Source organism: Carcharodon carcharias, chromosome 5, assembly GCF_017639515.1.
Source record: "Carcharodon carcharias isolate sCarCar2 chromosome 5, sCarCar2.pri, whole genome shotgun sequence".
In the NCBI taxonomy this organism is placed as follows: Eukaryota; Metazoa; Chordata; class Chondrichthyes; order Lamniformes; family Lamnidae; genus Carcharodon; species Carcharodon carcharias.
Window position 1 is genome coordinate 38,302,143 of NC_054471.1, and position 18,281 is coordinate 38,320,423.

General features: G+C 63.3%; 1 protein-coding gene across 1 annotated transcript in view; it reads right to left on the minus strand.

Annotated features, from left to right (window-relative positions):
- Positions 1-5,529: 5,529 nt before the first annotated feature.
- Positions 5,530-18,281, minus strand: part of LOC121277701 (retinitis pigmentosa 1-like 1 protein) — a gene marked incomplete at its 3' end in the record, with an annotated part of 59,974 nt that continues 47,222 nt past the window's right edge. Inside the window, exons 3-6 of the mRNA XM_041187337.1 lie at positions 9,585-9,657; positions 8,962-9,125; positions 8,410-8,655; positions 5,530-5,943 (exon numbers count right to left, since the gene is read on the minus strand). Of these exons, the coding sequence (XP_041043271.1) occupies positions 5,530-5,943; positions 8,410-8,655; positions 8,962-9,125; positions 9,585-9,657 (897 nt within the window). The remainder of the gene's footprint in view (positions 5,944-8,409; positions 8,656-8,961; positions 9,126-9,584; positions 9,658-18,281) is intronic.

Sequence of the window (18,281 nt, forward strand, 5' to 3'; positions counted from 1 at the left end):
CTTCTCTCGTTAGTTCCTCAATGTATTGGTCCAGAAAAATATCCCGTATACACTCCAGGAATTCCTCCTCTATGGTATTGTTACTAATTTGATTTGCCCAATCTATATGCATATTAAAGTCACCCATAATTACAGATGTTCCTTTATTACATGCGTTTCTAATTTCCTGTTTTTGCCATTCCCAATATCACCACTACAGTTTGGGGGTCTATATACAACCATCACTAAAGTATTTTGCCCCTTCGTGTTTCTCAGCTCTACCCATACAGATTCCACATCATCAGAGCTAATATCTTTCCTCACTATTGTGTTAATTTCCTCTTTAACCAGCAATGTAATCCACCGCCTTTTCCTTTCTGTCTGTCCTTCCTAAATGCTGAATACCCCTGGATGTTCAGTTCCCATCCCTGGTCACCCTGCAGCCATGTCTCCGTAATCCCGACTATATCATACCTGTTTACAAATATTTGCGCGGTTAATTCATCCACTTTATTGTGAATGCTCCTTGCGTTAAGGCACAAAGCCTTAAGACTTGTCTTTTTAACATTACTTGTCCCGTTCCCACTATTTTTCACTGAGGCCCTGTTTGATTCTTGCCCTTGATTTCTCTATCACTTTTCTTATTCCGTTTTCTGTCTTTTGTTCTTGTCTTTGATTCCCCTTCCTCTGACTCCTTGCATAGGTTCCCATCCCCCTGCCATTTTAGTTTAAACCCTCCCCAACCACTCTAGCAAATGTTCCCCCAGGACATCAGTCCCGGTCCTGCCCAGCTGTAACTGTCCAGTTTGTCTCACTTCCCCCAGAACCGGTCCCAATGCCCCAGGAATTTGAAACCCTCCCCTTCACACCATCTCTTCAGCTATGTATTCATTCAATATATCCTGTATTTCTATTCTGACTGGCACATGGCACTGGCAGTAATCCTGAGTTCACTACCTTTGAGGTCCTACTTTTCAACTTACTTCCTAACTCCCTATATTCTGTTTTTAGGACCTCATCCGTTTTTTACCTATGTCGTTTGTACCAAAGTGTACCACGACCACTGGCTGTTCACCCTCCCCCTTCAGAATGTCTCCTAGCCGCTCTGAGACATCCTTGACCCTAGCACCAGGGAGGCAACATACCATCCTGGAATCTCATTTGCGACCACAGAAACGCCTATCCATTCCCCTTACAATTGAATCCCCCATAACTATTGCATTCCCACACTTTTTACTTCTCCCCTGTGCAGCAGAGCCAACTGCGGTGCAACAAATTTGGCTGTTGCCGCTTTCTCCTGAGAGGCCATTCCTCCCAACAGTATCCTCCCAACAGTTTTGCAGGCGAATAGCCACAGGAGATTCCTGCACTGCCTGCCTAGTCCTCTTGCTTTGCCTGGTGCTCACCCATTCCCTTCCTGCCTGTGGACTCCTAGCCTGCGGTATGACCACCTCTCTATATGTGCTATCCAGAATACTCTCCACCTCGTGAATGCTCCACAGTGTCCCCAGCCATCACTCCAGCTCCAAAACCCAGGCTTCCAGGAGCTGCAGCTGGAGACACCTCCCGCACACATGCTGGCCCAGCTTCCCACATACAGCAGGAGGTGCACACCACGGCTTTGAGCTCTCCTGCCATGATTTACCCCTTTAAATTAAATTAAACCTTTTGGAAGATACTTAATATCAGTGGTATTGCTTAATATAGTGATATTGCTGCTGGACTAATAATCCAGAGACCTAGAGTAATGCTCTGGGGACCCGGGTTCAAATCTTGCCACGGCAGATGGTTGAATTTGAATTCAATGACAATCTGGAATTAAAAGTCTAAAGATGACCATGAAACCATTGTCGATTTTTGTAATATTCCATCTGGTTCATTCATGTCCTTTAGGGAAGGAAATCTGCTGTCCTTACCTGGTCTGGCCTACATGTTTGGTTCTTAAATGGCCTCTGAACAAGGGCAATTAGGGATGGCTAATAAATGCTGGCCTAACCAGTGATGCCCACATCACATGAATTGAGTCTTTCCTTAAATATGGAGACCAAAATTGCACAGTGTACTCCAGGTCTTATTCAAGCCCTGTACAATTGTAGCAAGATTTCCTTATAATTGTCCTCCAATCCCCTTGCACTCAATGCCAGCATGTAATTTGCCTTCCTAATTGTTTGCTGTACTTGCATTCTAACTTTGTGTTCCTGGTACGGCACCCAGGTCCCCCTGAACAAAAAACATTTACAAATTTCACTTTTAAAAAAACTGCTTTTCTATTCTTACTATGAAACTGAATAATCACACCTCCCTACATTTATACTCCACCTGCCACCATGTTTCTCTCACACTGAACTTATCAGTATTTCTTTGCATCCTTTTGTTGCTCTCCTCACAATGTACAATCCCCCACCTTGTCAGTCCGTACCCCCACCATTCCCGCCCCTCTCACCTCCGGTTATCGGTCCGGAACCCCCACACCCTCTGTCGGTACCACCCTCCCTCCATTGATCCCTCCCCTGCATCCCCTCCCCCCATCTGTTGATCCCCTCCCCCCATCTGTTGATCTCTCACTCCCTCTGTCGGACTCTCTCTCTTGGTCTGTCTCTCGGCCGTTCTCTCCGCCTCTCTTTCTCTCTACGTCTCTCTCTCTGCCTCTCTTGCTCTCTAGGTCTCCCTCTCCACCCCTCTCTCTCTCTCTCTCTCTCTCTCTCTAGGTCTCCCTCTCTGCCTCTCTCTCTCTCTCTCTCTCTCTCTAGGTCTCTCGTCTCTCTCGTTCCCCCTCTCTCTCGACCTCACTCCCTCTCTCTGCGCCTCTACCCCTCTCCGCCTCCCTCTCTCTAGGTCTCACTTTCTCTTGCTCGCTTTCAGTCTCTCTCGGTGCCTCTCTCTCTCTGTCTCACCTCACCCTCTCTCTCTCCTGGCCCTCCTCTCTCTCTCAACCTCTCTCTCTCGACCTCTCTCTCTCTCGACCTCTTTCTCTCTCTCTTGACCTCTCTCTTTCTTTCGACCTCTCCCCCTCTCTCTCTCTCGACCTCTTTCTCTCTCTCTTGACCTCTCTCTCTCTTTCGACCTCTCCCCCTCTCTCTCGGCACCTCTTTCTCTCTCGGTACATCTCTCTCTCTCTCTCTCTCGGCACCTCCCTCTCTCTCTCTCTTGGCACCTCTCTCTCTCTTGGCACCTCTCTCTCTCTCACTTGGCACCTCTCTCTCTCTCGGCACCTCTCTCTCTCTCTCTCGGCCCCTCACTCTCTCTCTTGGCCCCTCTCGGCCCCTCTCTCTCAGCCTCTCTCTATTAGCTTCCCTCTCTCACTCTCTCGGCCTCCCCACTCTCTCTCTCAGCCTCCCTCTCTCAGCCTCTCCCTCTCGGCCTCTCTCTCTCTCAGCTTTTCTCTGTTTCAGCCTCCCTCGCTCTTTGACTCGGCCCCTTTCTCTCTCTCGTCCTCTCGCTCCCTCTCTCTCTCGGCCTCTTGCCCTTACTCTCGGCCTCTCGCTCGCTCTCACTCTCGGCCTCTCGCTCGCTCTCACTCTCGGCCTCTCGCTCGCTCTCACTCTCGGCCTCTCGCTCGCTCTCACTCTCGGCCTCTCGCTCGCTCTCCCTCTCGGCCTCTCGCTCGCTCTCCCTCTCGGCCTCTCGCTCGCTCTCCCTCTCGGCCTCTCGCTCGCTCTCCTTCTCGGCCTCTCGCTCGCTCTCTCCCTCTCGGCCTCTCGCTCGCTCTCTCCCTCTCGGCCTCTCGCTCGCTCTCTCCCTCTCGGCCTCTCGCTCGCTCTCTCCCTCTCGGCCTCTCGCTCGCTCTCTCCCTCTCGGCCTCTCGCTCGCTCTCTCCCTCTCGGCCTCTCGCTCGCTCTCTCCCTCTCGGCCTCTCGCTCGCTCTCTCCCTCTCGGCCTCTCGCTCGCTCTCTCCCTCTCGGCCTCTCGCTCGCTCTCTCCCTCTCGGCCTCTCGCTCGCTCTCTCCCTCTCGGCCTCTCGCTCGCTCTCTCCCTCTCGGCCTCTCGCTCGCTCTCTCCCTCTCGGCCTCTCGCTCGCTCTCTCCCTCTCGGCCTCTCGCTCGCTCTCTCCCTCTCGGCCTCTCGCTCGCTCTCTCCCTCTCGGCCTCTCGCTCGCTCTCTCCCTCTCGGCCTCTCGCTCGCTCTCTCCCTCTCGGCCTCTCGCTCGCTCTCTCCCTCTCGGCCTCTCGCTCGCTCTCTCCCTCTCGGCCTCTCGCTCGCTCTCTCCCTCTCGGCCTCTCGCTCGCTCTCCCCCTCTCGGCCTCTCGCTCGCTCTCCCTCTCGGCCTCTCGCTCGCTCTCCCTCTCGGCCTCTCGCTCGCTCTCCCTCTCGGCCTCTCGCTCGCTCTCCCGCTCGGCCTCTCGCTCGCTCTCCCTCTCGGCCTCTCGCTCGCTCTCCCTCTCGGCCTCTCGCTCTTGGCCTCTCGCTCGCTCTCCCTGTCGGCCTCTCGCTCGCTCTCTCTCTCGGCCTCTCGCTCGCTCTCTCTCTCGGCCTCTCGCTCGCTCTCTCTCTCGGCCTCTCGCTCGCTCTCTCTCTCGGCCTCTCGCTCGCTCTCTCTCTCGGCCTCTCGCTCGCTCTCTCTCTCGGCCTCTCGCTCGCTCTCTCTCTCGGCCTCTCGCTCGCTCTCTCTCTCGGCCTCTCGCTCGCTCTCTCTCTCGGCCTCTCGCTCGCTCTCTCTCGGCCTCTCGCTCGCTCTCTCTCGGCCTCTCGCTCGCTCTCTCTCGGCCTCTCGCTCGCTCTCTCTCGGCCTCTCGCTCGCTCTCTCTCGGCCTCTCGCTCGCTCTCTCTCGGCCTCTCGCTCGCTCTCTCTCGGCCTCTCGCTCGCTCTCTCTCGGCCTCTCGCTCGCGCTCTCTCGGCCTCTCGCTCGCGCTCTCTCGGCCTCTCGCTCGCGCTCTCTCGGCCTCTCGCTCGCTCTCTCTCTCTCTCGGCCTCTCGCTCGCTCTCCCGCTCGGCCTCTGGCTCTCTCGCTCTCCCTCGGCCTCTGGTTCTCGCTCTCCCTCGGTCTCTCGCACTCACTGTCCCTCGGCCTCTGGCTCTCGCTCTCCCTCGGCCTCTGGCTCTCGCTCTCCCTCGGCCTCTGGCTCTCGCTCTCCCTCGGCCTCTGGCTCTCGCTCTCCCTCGGCCTCTGGCTCTCGCTCTCCCTCGGCCTCTCGCTCTCGCTCTCGCTCTCGCTCTCCCTCGGCCTCTCGCTCTCCCTCGGCCTCAACGCTCTCCCTCGGCCTCTCGCTCTCCCACGGCTTCTCGCTCTCCCTCGGCTTCTCACTCTCCCTCGGCCTCTCGCTCTCGCTTTACCTCGGGCTCCCATAGTCGATCTCCCTCGGACACTCGCTCTCCTTCTGCCTCTCACTTTCCCTAGGCCTCTCGCTCTCCCTTGGCCTCTGGCTGTCACTCTCGCTCTCCCTCGGCCTCTGGCTCTCGCTCTCCCTCGCCTACTCGCTCTCGCTTTCCATCAGCCTCTGGCTCTCGCTCTCCCTCGGCCTATGGCTCTCTCGCTCTCCCTCGGCCTCTGGTTCTCGCTCTCCCTCGGTCTCTCGCACTCACTGTCCCTCGGCCTCTGGCTCTCGTTCTCCCTCGGCCTCTGGATCTCGTTCTCCCTCGGCCTCTGGATCTCGCTCTCCCTCGGCCTCTGGCTCTCGCTCTCCCTCGGCCTCTGGCTCTCGCTCTCCCTCGGCCTCTGGCTCTCGCTCTCCCTCGGCCTCTGGCTCTCGCTCTCCCTCGGCCTCTGGCTCTCGCTCTCCCTCGGCCTCTGGCTCTCGCTCTCCCTCGGCCTCTGGCTCTCGCTCTCCCTCGGCCTCTGGCTCTCGCTCTCCCTCGGCCTCTGGCTCTCGCTCTCCCTCGGCCTCTGGCTCTCGCTCTCCCTCGGCCTCTGGCTCTCGCTCTCCCTCGCCCTCTGGCTCTCGCTCTCCCTCGGCCTCTGGCTCTCGCTCTCCCTCGGCCTCTGGCTCTCGCTCTCCCTCGGCCTCTGGCTCTCGCTCTCCCTCGCCCTCTGGCTCTCGCTCTCCCTCGCCCTCTGGCTCTCGCTCTCCCTCGCCCTCTGGCTCTCGCTCTCCCTCGCCCTCTGGCTCTCGCTCTCCCTCGCCCTCTGGCTCTCGCTCTCCCTCGCCCTCTGGCTCTCGCTCTCCCTCGCCCTCTGGCTCTCGCTCTCCCTCGCCCTCTGGCTCTCGCTCTCCCTCGCCCTCTGGCTCTCGCTCTCCCTCGCCCTCTGGCTCTCGCTCTCCCTCGCCCTCTGGCTCTCGCTCTCCCTCGCCCTCTGGCTCTCGCTCTCCCTCGCCCTCTGGCTCTGGCTCTGGCTCTGGCTCTGGCTCTGGCTCTGGCTCTGGCTCTGGCTCTCGCTCGCCCTCGCCCTCGCCCTCGCCCTCGCCCTCTCGCTCTCGCTCGCCCTCGCCCTCGCCCTCGCCCTCGCCCTCGCCCTCTCGCTCTCCCTCGCCCTCGCCCTCGCCCTCGCCCTCGCCCTCGCCCTCTCGCTCTCGCTCGCCCTCGCCCTCGCCCTCGCCCTCGCCCTCGCCCTCGCCCTCGCCCTCGCCCTCGCCCTCGCCCTCGCCCTCTCGCTCTCCCTCGCCCTCTCGCTCTCCCTCGCCCTCTCGCTCTCCCTCGGCCTCTTGCTCTCCCTCAGCCTGCCGCTCTCACTCTCCCTCTCCCTCGGCCTCTCACTCTTGCTCTCGCTCTCCCTCGGCATCTCGCTCTCGTTCGCCCTCGGCCTCTCGCTCTCCCTCGGCCTCTCGCTCTCGCTTTCCATCGGCCTCTGCCTCCCCCTCGGCCTATGGCTGTCGCTCTCCCTCGGTCTCTCGCACTCGCTGTCCCTCGGCCTCTCGTGATCGCTCTCGCTCTCTCTCGGTCTCGTGTACTTGCTTTCACTATCCCTAGGCCTCTCGCTGTCCCTCGGCCTCTCATTCTCGATCTCACTTGGCCTCTCGTTCTAGCTCTCGCTCTCCCTCCGCCTCTCACTATCGTTCTCCCTCGGCTTCTCGCTCTCGATCTCCCTCGGCCTATGGCTCTCTCGCTCTCCCTAGGCCTCTCACTGTCGTTCTCTCTCAGCCTCGTGCTCTTGCTCTCGCTGTCGCTCAGTCTCTCGTCTCGCTGTCCCTCAGTCTCTCGTCTCGCTGTTCCTCGGTGTCTCGCTCTCGCTGTCCCTCGGTGTCTCGCTCTCGCTGTCCCTCGGTGTCTCGCTCTCGCTGTCCCTCGGTGTCTCGCTCTCGCTGTCCCTCGGTGTCTCGCTCTCGCTGTCCCTCGGTGTCTCGCTCTCGCTGTCCCTCGGTGTCTCGCTCTCGCTGTCCCTCGGTGTCTCGCTCTCGCTCTCCCTCGGTGTCTCGCTCTCGCTCTCCCTCGGTGTCTCGCTCTCGCTCTCCCTCGGTGTCTCGCTCTCGCTCTCCCTCGGTGTCTCGCTCTCGCTCTCCCTCGGTGTCTCGCTCTCGCTCTCCCTCGGTGTCTCGCTCTCGCTGTCTCGCTCTCGCTGTCTCGCTCTCGCTGTCTCGCTCTCGCTGTCTCGCTCTCGCTGTCTCGCTCTCGCTGTCTCGCTCTCGCTGTCCCTCGGTTTCTCGCTCTCGCTGTCCCTCGGTTTCTCGCTCTCGCTGTCCCTCGGTTTCTCGCCCTCGCTCTCTCTCGGCCTCTCGCTCTCCCTCGGCCTCTCACTCTCCCTCGGCCTCTCGCTCTCGCTCTCCCTCGGCCTCTCGCTCTCGCTCTCCCTCGGCCTCTCGCTCTCGCTCTCCCTCGTCCTCTCGCTCTCGCTCTCCATCGGCTTCTCGTTCTCGCTCTCCCTTGGTGTCTGGTTCTCACTCTCCCTCGGTCTCTCGCACTCGCTGTCCCTCGGCCTCTCGCAATCGCTCTCCCTCGGCCTCTCGCCCTCCCTCGGCCTCGCGCACTTGCTCTCGCTATCCCTAGGCCTCTCGCTCTCCCTCGGCCTCTCATTCTCGATCTCCCTCAACCTCTCATTCTCGATCTCCCTTGGCCTCTCGTTCTTGCTCTCGCTCTCACTCGGCCTCTCGCTCTCGTTCTCCCTCAGCCTCGCGCTCTTGCTCTCGCTGTCCCTCAGTCTCTCGTCTCGCTGTCCCTCAGTCTCTCGTCTCGCTGTCCCTCAGTCTCTCGTCTCGCTGTCCCTCAGTCTCTCGTCTCGGTGTCTCGCTCTCGCTGTCCCTCGGTCTTTCGATCTCCCTCGGCCGCTCGCCCTCGCTCTCCATCGGCTGCTCACTCTCGCTCTCCCTCGGCCTCTGGCTCTCTTGCTCGCCCACGACCTCTGCCTTTCGCTCTCCCTTGGCCTCTCGTTCTCGCTCCCACTGGGCCTCTGGCTCTCGCTGTCCCTTGGCCTCTCGTTCTCGCTCTCCCTCGGCCTCTCGCTCTCGCTCTCCCTCTGCCTCTCGCTCTCCCTCGGCCTCTCGCTCTCCCACGGCCTCTCGCTCTCGCTCTCCCACGGCCTCTCGCTCTCGCTCTCCCACGGCCTCTCGCTCTCGCTCTCCCTCGGCCTCTGGCTCTCGCTCTCCCTCGGCCTCTGGCTCTGGCTCTCCCTCGGCCTCTGGCTCTGGCTCTCCCTCGGCCTCTGGCTCTCGCTCTCCCTCGGCCTCTGGCTCTCGCTCTCCCTCGGCCTCTGGCTCTCGCTCTCCCTCGGCCTCTGGCTCTCGCTCTCCCTCGGCCTCTGGCTCTCGCTCTCCCTCGGCCTCTGGCTCTCGCTCTCCCTCGGCCTCTGGCTCTCGCTCTCCCTCGGCCTCTCGCTCTCGCTCTCTCTCGGCCTCTCGCTCTCCCAAGGTCTCTCGCTCTCGCTTTACCACGGCCTCTCGCACTCTCACAGCCTCTCGCTCTCGCTCTCCCTCGGCCTCTCGCCTTGCCTCGCCCTCTTGCTCTCCGTCGGCCTCTCGCTCTCCCTCAGCCTCTCGCTCTCGCTCACCCTCTGTCTCTCGCTCTCGCTCACCCTCTGTCTCTCGCTCTCGCTCACCCTCTATCTCTCGCTCTCCCTCGGCCTCTGGCTCTCGCTCTCCCTCGGCCTCTGGCTCTCGCTCTCCCTCGGCCTCTGGCTCTCGCTCTCCCTCGGCCTCTGGCTCTCGCTCTCCCTCGGCCTCTGGCTCTCGCTCTCCCTCGGCCTCTGGCTCTCGCTCTCCCTCGGCCTCTGGCTCTCGCTCTCCCTCGGCCTCTGGCTCTCGCTCTCCCTCGGCCTCTGGCTCTCGCTCTCCCTCGGCCTCTGGCTCTCGCTCTCCCACGGCCTCTGGCTCTCGCTCTCCCACGGCCTCTCGCTCTCGCTCTCCCACGGCCTCTCGCTCTCGCTCTCCCACGGCCTCTCGCTCTCGCTCTCCCACGGCCTCTCGCTCTCGCTCTCCCACGGCCTCTCGCTCTCGCTCTCCCACGGCCTCTCGCTCTCGCTCTCCCACGGCCTCTCGCTCTCGCTCTCCCACGGCCTCTCGCTCTCGCTCTCCCACGGCCTCTCGCTCTCGCTCTCTCTCGGCCTCTCGCTCTCCCAAGGCCTCTCGCTCTCCCAAGGCCTCTCGCTCTCGCTTTACCACGGCCTCTCGCACTCTCACAGCCTCTCGCTCTCGCTCTCCCTCGGCCTCTCGCCTTGCCTCGCCCTCTTGCTCTCCGTCGGCCTCTCGCTCTCCCTCAGCCTCTCGCTCTCGCTCACCCTCTGTCTCTCGCTCTCGCTCACCCTCTATCTCTCGCTCTCCCTCGGCCTCTGGCTCTCGCTCTCCCTCGGCCTCTGGCTCTCGCTCTCCCTCGGCCTCTGGCTCTCGCTCTCCCTCGGCCTCTGGCTCTCGCTCTCCCTCGGCCTCTGGCTCTCGCTCTCGCTCTCCCTAGGCCTTTGACTCTCGCTTTCCCTTGGCCTCTCGCTCTCCCTTGGCCTCTGGCTCTCGCTCTCCCTTGGCCTCTGGCTCTCGCTCTCCCTTGGCCTCTCGCTCTCCCTTGGCCTCTCGCTCTCCCTTGGCCTCTGGCTCTCGCTCTCCCTTGGCCTCTGGCTCTCGCTCTCCCTTGGCCTCTGGCTCTCGCTCTCCCTTGGCCTCTGGCTCTCGCTCTCCCTTGGCCTCTGGCTCTCGCTCTCCCTTGGCCTCTGGCTCTCGCTCTCCCTTGGCCTCTGGCTCTCGCTCTCCCTTGGCCTCTGGCTCTCGCTCTCCCTTGGCCTCTGGCTCTCGCTCTCCCTTGGCCTCTGGCTCTCGCTCTCCCTTGGCCTCTGGCTCTCGCTCTCCCTTGGCCTCTGGCTCTCGCTCTCCCTTGGCCTCTGGCTCTCGCTCTCCCTTGGCCTCTGGCTCTCGCTCTCCCTTGGCCTCTGGCTCTCGCTCTCCCTTGGCCTCTGGCTCTCGCTCTCCCTTGGCCTCTGGCTCTCGCTCTCCCTTGGCCTCTGGCTCTCGCTCTCCCTTGGCCTCTGGCTCTCGCTCTCCCTTGGCCTCTGGCTCTCGCTCTCCCTTGGCCTCTGGCTCTCGCTCTCCCTTGGCCTCTGGCTCTCGCTCTCCCTTGGCCTCTGGCTCTCGCTCTCCCTTGGCCTCTGGCTCTCGCTCTCCCTTGGCCTCTGGCTCTCGCTCTCCCTTGGCCTCTGGCTCTCGCTCTCCCTTGGCCTCTGGCTCTCGCTCTCCCTTGGCCTCTGGCTCTCGCTCTCCCTTGGCCTCTGGCTCTCGCTCTCCCTTGGCCTCTGGCTCTCGCTCTCCCTTGGCCTCTGGCTCTCGCTCTCCCTTGGCCTCGGCCTCTCGCTCTCCCTCGGCCTCTCCCTCTCCCTCGGCCTCTGGCTCTCCCACGGCTGCTCGCTCTCCCTCGGCTTCTCGCTCTCCCTCGGCCTCTCGCTCTCCCTCGGCCTCTCGCTCTGGCTCTACCTCGGCCTCCCATAGTCGATCTCCCTCGGCCTCTGGCTCTCGCTTTCCCTAGGGCTCTCACTCTCCCTTGGCCTCTCGCTCTCGCTCTCCCTCGGCCCCGGCCTCGCCCTCTCGTGCTCCCTCGCCCTCTCGCGCTCCCTCGCGCTCCCTCGCCCTCTCGCGCTCCCTCGCCCTCTCGCGCTCCCTCGCCCTCTCGCGCTCCCTCGCCCTCTCGCGCTCCCTCGCCCTCTCGCGCTCCCTCGCCCTCTCGCGCTCCCTCGCCCTCTCGCGCTCCCTCGCCCTCTCGCGCTCCCTCGCCCTCTCGCGCTCCCTCGCCCTCTCGCGCTCCCTCGCCCTCTCGCTCTCCCTCGGCCTCTCACTTTTGCTCTCGCTCTCCCTCAGCATCTGGCTCTCGTTCGCCCTCGGTCTCTCGCTCTCCCTCGGCCTCTCGCTCTCGCTTTCCATCAGCCTCTCGCTCTCGCTCTCCCTCGGCCTATGGCTCTCTCGCTCTCCCTCGGCCTCTGGTTCTCGCTCTCCCTAGGCCTCTCGCTCTCCCTAGGCCTCTCGCTCTCCTTCGGCCTCTGGCTCTCGTTCTCGCTCTCCCTTGGCCTCTTGCTCTCTCTCGGTCTCGCGTACTTGCTTTCGCTATCCCTAGGCCTCTCGCTGTCCCTCGGCCTCTCATTCGCGATCTCACTTGGCCTCTCATTCTAGCTCTCGCTCTCCCTCCGCCTCACTGTCGTTCTCCCTCGGCCTCGCGCTCTTGCTCTCGCTGTCCCTCAGTCTCTCGTCTCGCTGTCCCTCAGTCTCTCGTCTCGCTGTCCCTCAGTCTCTCGTCTCGCTGTCCCTCAGTCTCTCGTCTCGCTGTCCCTCGGTCTCTCGTCTCGCTGTCCCTCGGTGTCTCGCTCTCGCTGTCCCTCGGTGTCTCGCTCTCGCTGTCCCTCGGTGTCTCGCTCTCGCTGTCCCTCGGTTTCTCGCTCTCGCTGTCCCTCGGTTTCTCGCTCTCGCTGTCCCTCGGTCTTTCGCTCTCCCTCGGCCACTCACCCTCGCTCTCCCTCGGCCTCTGGCTGTCGCTCTCCCTTGGCCTCTCGCTCTCCCTTGACCTCTCACTCTCACTCTCGCTCTCCCTCATCCTCTCGCTCTCGCTCTCCCTCGGCCTATGGCTCTCTCGCTCTCCCTCGGCCTCTGGTTCTCGCTCTCCCTCGGTCTCTCGCACTTGCTGTCCCTCGGTCTCTCACACTTGCTGTCCCTCAGCCTGTCGCTCTCGCTCACCCTCGGCCTCTCGCTCTCGCTCACCCTCGGCCTCTCGCTCTCGCTCACCCTCGGCCTATCGCTCTCGCTCACCCTCGGCCTCTCGCTCTCGCTCTCCCTCGGCCTCTCGCTCTCGCTCTCCCTCGGCCTATGGCTCTCGCTCTCCCTCGGCCTATGGCTCTCGCTCTCCCTCGGCCTATGGCTCTCGCTCTCCCTCGGCCTATGGCTCTCGCTCTCCCTCGGCCTATGGCTCTCGCTCTCCCTCGGCCTATGGCTCTCGCTCTCCCTCGGTCTCTGGTTCTCGCTCTCCCTCAGTCTCTCGCTCTCGCTCTCCCTCGGCCTATGGCTCTCGCTCTCCCTCGGCCTATGGCTCTCGCTCTCCCTCGGTCTCTGGTTCTCACTCTCCCTCGGTCTCTCGCACTTGCTGTCCCTCGGTCTCTCGCACTTGCTGTCCCTCAGCCTTTCGCTCTCGCTCACCCTCGGCCTCTCGCTCTCGCTCACCCTCGGCCTCTCGCTCTCGCTCACCCTCGGCCTCTCGCTCTCGCTCACCCTCGGCCTCTCGCTCTCGCTCACCCTCGGCCTCTCGCTCTCGCTCACCCTCGGCCTATCGCTCTCGCTCACCCTCGGCCTCTCGCTCTCGCTCTCCCTCGGCCTATGGCTCTCTCGCTCTCCCTCGGCCTCTGTTTCTCGCTCTCCCTCGGTCTCTCGCTCTCGCTGTCCCTCGGACTCTCGCGATCGCTCTCCCTCGGCCTCTCGCTCTCTTTTGGCCGCGCGTACTTGCTTTCGCTATCCCTAGGCCTCTCGCTCTCCCTCAGCCTCTCATTCTCGATCTCACTTGGCCTCTCGTTCTAGCTCTCGTTCTCCCACGGCCTCGCGCTCTTGCTCTCACTGTCCCTCTGTCTCTCGTCTCGCTGTCCCTCAGTCTCTCGTCTCGGTATCTCGCTCTCGCGGTCCCTCGGTCTCTCGCTTTTGCTGTCCCTCGGTCTTTCGCTCTCGCTCGGCCACTCGCCCTCGGCCTCTCGCCCTCGTTCTCCCTCGACCTCTCGTTTTCACTCGGCCACTGGCTCTCTCGCTCTCCCTCGGTCTCTGACCCTTGCTCTGCCTCGGACTCTCGCTCTCCTTCTGCCTCTCGCTCTCCCTTGGCTTCTCGCTCTCCCTTGGCTTCTCGCTCTCCCTCGGCCTCTGGCTCTCGCTCTCCCTCGGCCTCTGGCTCTCGCTCTCCCTCGGCCTCTGGCTCTCGCTCTCCCTCGGCCTCTGGCTCTCGCTCTCCCTCGGCCTCTGGCTCTCGCTCTCCCTCGGCCTCTGGCTCTCGCTCTCCCTCGGCCTCTGGCTCTCGCTCTCCCTCGGCCTCTGGCTCTCGCTCTCCCTCGGCCTCTCACTCTCCCTCGGCCTCTCGCTCTCGCTTTCCATCAGCCTCTCGCTCTCGCTCTCCCTCGGCCTCTGGTTCTCGCTCTCCCTCGGTCTCTCACACTCGCTGTCCCTCGGCCTCTCGCGATCGCTCTCCCTCGGCCTCTCGCTCTCTCTCGGCCTCGCGTACTTGCTTTCACTATCTCTAGGCCTCTCGCTCTCCCTCGGCCTCTCATTCTCGATCTCACTTGAGCCTCTCGTTCTAGCTCTCGTTCTCCCTCGGCCTCGCGCTCTTGCTCTCACTGTCCCTCTGTCTCTCGTCTCGCTGTCCCTCAGTCTCTCGTCTCGGTATATCGCTCTCGCTGTCCCTCGGTCTCTCGCTTTCGCTGTCCCCCGGTCTTTCGCTCTCGCTCGGCCTCTGGCTCTCGCTCTCCCTAGGCTTCTGGCTCTCACTCTCCCTTGGCCTCTCGCTCTCGCTCGGCCTGTGGCTCTCGCTCTCCCTCGGCTACTCGCTTTCCCTTGGTCTCTCGCTCTCGCTTTCCCTTGGTCTCTCGCTCTCGCTTTCCCTTGGTCTCTCGCTCTCGCTTTCCCTTGGTCTCTCGCTCTCGCTTTCCCTTGGTCTCTCGCTCTCGCTTTCCCTTGGTCTCTCGCTTTCGCTCTTCCTTGGCCTCTCGCTCTCCCTCGGCCGCTCGCTCTCCCTCGGCCACTGGCTCTCGCTCTCCCTCGGCCACTGGCTCTCGCTCTCCCTCGGCCTCTGGCTCTCGCTCTCCCTCAGCCTCTCGCTCTCGCTCTCCCTCGGCCTCTCGCTCTCCCTTGGCCTCTAGCTTTCGCTGTCCCTCGGCCTCTTGCTCTCGCTCTCCCTCGGCCTCTCGCTCTCGCTCTCCCTCGGCCTCTCGCTCTCCCTCGGCCTCTCGCTCTCACTCTCCCTCGGCCTCTCGCTCTCGCTCTCCCTCGGCCTCTCGCTCTCGCTCTCCCACGGCCTCTCGCTCTCGCTCTCCCACGGCCTCTCGCTCTCGCTCTCCCACGGCCTCTCGCTCTCGCTCTCCCACGGCCTCTCGCTCTCGCTCTCCCACGGCCTCTCGCTCTCGCTCTCCCACGGCCTCCCGCTCTCGCTCTCCCACGGCCTCTCGCTCTCGCTCTCCCAAGGCCTCTCGCTCTCCCACGGCCTCTCGCTCTCCCACGGCCTCTCGCTCTCCCACGGCCTCTCGCTCTCCCTCGGCCTCTCGCTCTCCCTCGGCCTTGCGCTCTCCCTCGGCCTCTCACTATCGTTCTCCCTCGGTCTCGCGCTCTTGCTCTCGCGGTCCCTCAGTCTCTCGTCTTGCTGTCCCTCAGTCTCTCGTCTCGCTGTCCCTCGGTGTCTCCCCTCGCTTGCCCTCGGCCTTTCGCTCTCCCTCAGTCTCTGGCTCTCGCTCTCCCTCGGCCTCGTTCTCGCTCTCCCTCGGCGGCTGGCTCTCTCGCTCTCCCTCGGCCTCTGGCTCTAGCTGTCCCTCGGCCTCTGGCTTTCGCTCTGCCTCAGACTCTCGCTCTCCTTCTGCCTCTTGCTCTCCCTCGGCCTCTCGCTCTCCCGTGGCCTCTCACTCTCGCTCTCCCTTGGCCTGTGGCTCTTGCTCTCCCTCGGCTTCTCGCTCTCCCTCGGCCTCTCGCTCTCCCTCGGCCTCTCACTCTCGCTCTCCCTCGGCCTCTCGCTCTCGCTCTCCCTCGGCCTCTCGCTCTCGCTCTCCCTCGGCCTCTGGTTCTCGCTCTCCCTCGGTCTCTCACACTCGCTGTCCCTCGGCCTCTCGCGATCGCTCTCCCTCAGCCTCTCGCTCTCTCTCGGCCTCGCGTACTTGCTTTCACTATCTCTAGGCCTCTCGCTCTCCCTTGGCCTCTCATTCTCGATCTCACTTGAGCCTCTCGTTCTAGCTCTCGTTCTCCCTCGGCCTCGCGCTCTTGCTCTCACTGTCCCTCTGTCTCTCGTCTCGCTGTCCCTCAGTCTCTCGTCTCGGTATATCGCTCTCGCTGTCCCTCGGTCTCTCGCTTTCGCTGTCCCCCGGTCTTTCGCTCTCGCTCGGCCTCTGGCTCTCGCTCTCCCTAGGCTTCTGGCTCTCACTCTCCCTTGGCCTCTCGCTCTCGCTCGGCCTGTGGCTCTCGCTCTCCCTCGGCTACTCGCTTTCCCTTGGTCTCTCGCTCTCGCTTTCCCTTGGTCTCTCGCTCTCGCTTTCCCTTGGTCTCTCGCTCTCGCTTTCCCTTGGTCTCTCGCTCTCGCTTTCCCTTGGTCTCTCGCTCTCGCTTTCCCTTGGTCTCTCGCTCTCGCTTTCCCTTGGTCTCTCGCTCTCGCTTTCCCTTGGTCTCTCGCTTTCGCTCTTCCTTGGCCTCTCGCTCTCCCTCGGCCGCTCGCTCTCCCTCGGCCACTGGCTCTCGCTCTCCCTCGGCCTCTGGCTCTCGCTCTCCCTCGGCCTCTGGCTCTCGCTCTCCCTCGGCCTCTGGCTCTCGCTCTCCCTCGGCCTCTGGCTCTCGCTCTCCCTCGGCCTCTGGCTCTCGCTCTCCCTCGGCCTCTGGCTCTCGCTCTCCCTCGGCCTCTCGCTGTCCCTCGGCCTCTAGCTTTCGCTGTCCCTCGGCCTCTTGCTCTCGCTGTCCCTCGGCCTCTTGCACTCGCTGTCCCTCGGCCTCTTGCTCTCGCTGTCCCTCGGCCTCTCGCTCTCGCTGTCCCTCGGCCTCTCGCTCTCGCTGTCCCTCGGCCTCTCGCTCTCGCTGTCCCTCGGCCTCTCGCTCTCGCTGTCCCTCGGTGTCTCGCTCTCGCTCTCCCACGGCCTCTCGCTCTCGCTCTCCCACGGCCTCTCGGTCTCCCTCGGCCTCTCGCAATCGCTCTCCCTAGGCCTCTGTCTCTCGCTCTCCCTAGGCCTCTGTCTCTCGCTCTCCCTCGACCACTCGCTCTTGCTCTTCCTAGACCTCTGACACCTCATCTCCCTTAGCCTCTCACTCTCCCTTGGCCTCTCGCCCTCACCCTCCCTCGGCCTCTCGCTCTCCCTAGGCCTCTTGCTCTTCCTCGGCCTCTCACTCTTACTCGGCCTCTGGCTCTCGTGCCCCTTTCGCTCTCCCTCGGCCTCTCACTCTTGATCTTCGTCAGTCTCTCCCTCTGTCTCTCGCTCTCCCTCTGTCTCTCGCTCTCCCTCTGTCTCTCGCTCTCCCTCTGTCTCTCGCTCTCCCTCTGTCTCTCGCTCTCCCTCTGTCTCTCGCTCTCCCTCTGTCTCTCGCTCTCCCTCTGTCTCTCGCTCTCCCTCTGTCTCTCGCTGCGCTCTCCCTCTGTCTCTCGCTGCGCTCTCCCTCTGTCTCTCGCTGCGCTCTCCCTCTGTCTCTCGCTCTCGCTTTCCCTCTGTCTCTCGCTCTCGCTCTTCCTCTGTCTCTCGCTGTCGCTCTCCCACGGCCTCTCGCTCTCCCTCGGCCTCTCGCTCTCCCTCGGCTTTTCGCTCTCCCTTGGCCTCTCACTCTCGCTGTCCCTCGGCCTCTTGCTCTCGCTCTCCTTCGGCCTCTCGCTCTCGCTCTCCCACGGCCTCTCGCTCTCGCTCTCCCTCGGCCTCTGGCTCTCGCTCTCCCTCGGCTTCTCGCTCTCGCTCTCCCTCGGCCTCTCGCTCTCCCTTGGCCTCTAGCTTTCGCTGTCCCTCGGCCTCTTGCTCTCGCTCTCCCTCGGCCTCTCGCTCTCGCTCTCCCTCGGCCTCTCGCTCTCCCTCGGCCTCTCGCTCTCACTCTCCCTCGGCCTCTCGCTCTCGCTCTCCCTCGGCCTCTCGCTCTCGCTCTCCCACGGCCTCTCGCTCTCGCTCTCCCACGGCCTCTCGCTCTCGCTCTCCCACGGCCTCTCGCTCTCGCTCTCCCACGGCCTCTCGCTCTCGCTCTCCCACGGCCTCTCGCTCTCGCTCTCCCACGGCCTCCCGCTCTCGCTCTCCCACGGCCTCTCGCTCTCGCTCTCCCTAGGCCTCTCGCTCTCCCACGGCCTCTCGCTCTCCCACGGCCTCTCGCTCTCCCACGGCCTCTCGCTCTCCCTCGGCCTCTCGCTCTCCCTCGGCCTTGCGCTCTCCCTCGGCCTCTCACTATCGTTCTCCCTCGGTCTCGCGCTCTTGCTCTCGCGGTCCCTCAGTCTCTCGTCTTGCTGTCCCTCAGTCTCTCGTCTCGCTGTCCCTCGGTGTCTCCCCTCGCTTGCCCTCGGCCTTTCGCTCTCCCTCAGTCTCTGGCTCTCGCTCTCCCTCGGCCTCGTTCTCGCTCTCCCTCGGCGGCTGGCTCTCTCGCTCTCCCTCGGCCTCTGGCTCTAGCTGTCCCTCGGCCTCTGGCTTTCGCTCTGCCTCAGACTCTCGCTCTCCTTCTGCCTCTTGCTCTCCCTCGGCCTCTCGCTCTCCCGTGGCCTCTCACTCTCGCTCTCCCTTGGCCTGTGGCTCTTGCTCTCCCTCGGCTTCTCGCTCTCCCTCGGCCTCTCGCTCTCCCTCGGCCTCTCACTCTCGCTCTCCCTCGGCCTCTCGCTCTCGCTCTCCCTCGGCCTCTCGCTCTCGCTCTCCCTCGGCCTCTGGTTCTCGCTCTCCCTCGGTCTCTCACACTCGCTGTCCCTCGGCCTCTCGCGATCGCTCTCCCTCAGCCTCTCGCTCTCTCTCGGCCTCGCGTACTTGCTTTCACTATCTCTAGGCCTCTCGCTCTCCCTTGGCCTCTCATTCTCGATCTCACTTGAGCCTCTCGTTCTAGCTCTCGTTCTCCCTCGGCCTCGCGCTCTTGCTCTCACTGTCCCTCTGTCTCTCGTCTCGCTGTCCCTCAGTCTCTCGTCTCGGTATATCGCTCTCGCTGTCCCTCGGTCTCTCGCTTTCGCTGTCCCCCGGTCTTTCGCTCTCGCTCGGCCTCTGGCTCTCGCTCTCCCTAGGCTTCTGGCTCTCACTCTCCCTTGGCCTCTCGCTCTCGCTCGGCCTGTGGCTCTCGCTCTCCCTCGGCTACTCGCTTTCCCTTGGTCTCTCGCT